Source organism: Frankliniella occidentalis, unplaced genomic scaffold (assembly GCF_000697945.3).
Source record: "Frankliniella occidentalis isolate FOCC.00 unplaced genomic scaffold, Focc_3.1 Scaffold64, whole genome shotgun sequence".
NCBI classification, from domain to species: domain Eukaryota; kingdom Metazoa; phylum Arthropoda; class Insecta; order Thysanoptera; family Thripidae; genus Frankliniella; species Frankliniella occidentalis.
The window spans coordinates 487,314-489,354 of NW_026267194.1; the positions used below are offsets into that span (position 1 = coordinate 487,314).

At 57.4% G+C, this 2,041-nt stretch overlaps 1 protein-coding gene across 1 annotated transcript in view; it reads right to left on the minus strand.

The window, feature by feature from the left end:
* Positions 1 to 712: 712 nt before the first annotated feature.
* The window catches only part of LOC113213118 (actin, muscle), a gene marked incomplete in the record, with an annotated part of 1,820 nt that continues 491 nt past the window's right edge, over positions 713 to 2,041 (minus strand). The window contains 3 exon segments of the mRNA XM_052268144.1: positions 713 to 1,516; positions 1,676 to 1,783; positions 1,864 to 2,026. Coding sequence (XP_052124104.1) covers positions 999 to 1,516; positions 1,676 to 1,783; positions 1,864 to 2,026 — 789 coding nt within the window.

Genomic DNA, 2,041 nt, shown 5'->3' on the forward strand with positions numbered 1-2,041 from the left:
CCCCCTCCCTTTGCCGTTGCTCCTTGTCGATAAGGGCACAGCGACCGAGGACAGCACTCTGCTTTTCTCTTGTGAGTTCTAATTTTCGCAGCTCTTTTCTGTGTGCCTCTTCACATCCGCCGGTGACGCGGCACACCAGGCTGACCCGCCCGACCCCGGCTGCGGCCCCGGCGCGCCCTTCCGCCACACTCGAGCCGCCCTGACTACGGCGTGGAGCTTCGGCACCGCCGCCGTCTTCCCCCGAAGCAGCTCCCGCAACCCTGGGCGTCGTCGTCGACGGCGCCGCCGACATACGGGCCCGCGGCGCCGGTATTTTTAGAGACGCGCCGTCGTCGCCGCGGAGCTCGGCGAAGGCCCCTTAAAAGGGGAGGGCCGTGGCGAGTAGGGAAGGGCTGCGGGGGCCCGGGAGGGGCCGGGGAGGGCCGCGGCGTGGGGTACGTCGGGGGCGGGGGGTATGGCAGCCCTGACCGTGGCGCTTGGTACAGGCCGAGGTCGCGCCGTCGTCGGCCGGTGTGGTCACCACGTGTCTCAGCCCCTACCCAGACCCAGGAACCCCTTCTCTTTAATTTCGCGTGTGCGATTGGCGAGGAAAAGTGTTCGGTGTTCGCGGCGTCGGCGACATGTGTTGCCATCCCACCCAGTGTGGAGGGAGGGGCGAGTGGGTGGGGGACCGAGGGCGTACAGTCGAGACTCAGAAGAAAGTCGTCAAAAGTATAACAAAGATCTTTATTGGAGGAACAGCCTTATACGTGATTGATGAATGTAGTTTTTTAAAACATGCGCCTAAACACACTTGACCTACATTTGCCGTTGACAAAGTAGGTGAAATGATGATGATGATGTAATTGCCACCCCACATGACGTCATCCTAGCAAAGCGCAGCTAGGAGGGCCAAGAGCCACACTGCAGTGCCACCAGCGACACACGCACGCAAGTCCTTTTCGAGTTGGTCCACGACACACAAAGATGTAGTGCAATCTGATGAGAGATGATCACATTTAGAAGCACTTGCGGTGGACGATGCCGGGGCCGGACTCGTCGTACTCGTCCTTGGAGATCCACATGGACTGGAAGGTGGACAGGGAGGCCAGGATGGAACCACCGATCCATACGGAGTACTTCCTTTCAGGGGGAGCGATGATCTTGATCTTGATGGTGGAGGGAGCGAGGGCGGTGATCTCCTTCTGCATCCTGTCGGCGATACCGGGGTACATGGTGGTACCACCGGACAGGACATTGTTGGCGTACAGGTCCTTACGGATGTCGACGTCGCACTTCATGATGGAGTTGTAGACGGTCTCGTGGATACCGCAAGATTCCATGCCCACGAATGAAGGCTGGAACAGGGACTCGGGAGCGCGGAACCTCTCGTTACCGATGGTGATGACCTGACCGTCGGGAAGCTCGTAGGACTTCTCGAGGGAGGTGGAGGCGGCGGCGGTGGCCATTTCCTGCTCGAAGTCCAGGGCGACGTAGCAGAGCTTCTCCTTGATGTCACGAACGATTTCACGCTCAGCTGTAATTGTGTCAAGTAAATAAATACGTGCAGGGATAGGGTTTGGCGTCGGCATGCGCCATTCACAAGACAACTAGGGATGAGGGTGCATGCTCGTGGAAGGTTGCACAGAGTAGACACTCAGTTCCAGTTACCGACATTACAATTACAAATACATACCGGTGGTAGTGAAGCTGTAACCGCGCTCGGTGAGGATCTTCATGAGGTAGTCAGTCAGATCGCGACCAGCCAAGTCCAGACGGAGGATGGCGTGGGGAAGGGCGTAACCTGGACCACAGAGAAAAACATTTATAATTATAGTTCTATAAAAATTAAAGAGCAAAGGCAAAGTAATATTAGTTGCTTACCTTCATAGATGGGGACAGTGTGGGAGACACCGTCACCAGAGTCCAGGACGATACCGGTGGTACGACCGGAGGCGTACAGGGAGAGCACGGCCTGGATGGCGACGTACATGGCGGGGCAGTTGAAGGTCTCAAACATGATCTGGGTCATCTTTTCACGGTTAGCCTTGGGGTTGAGGGG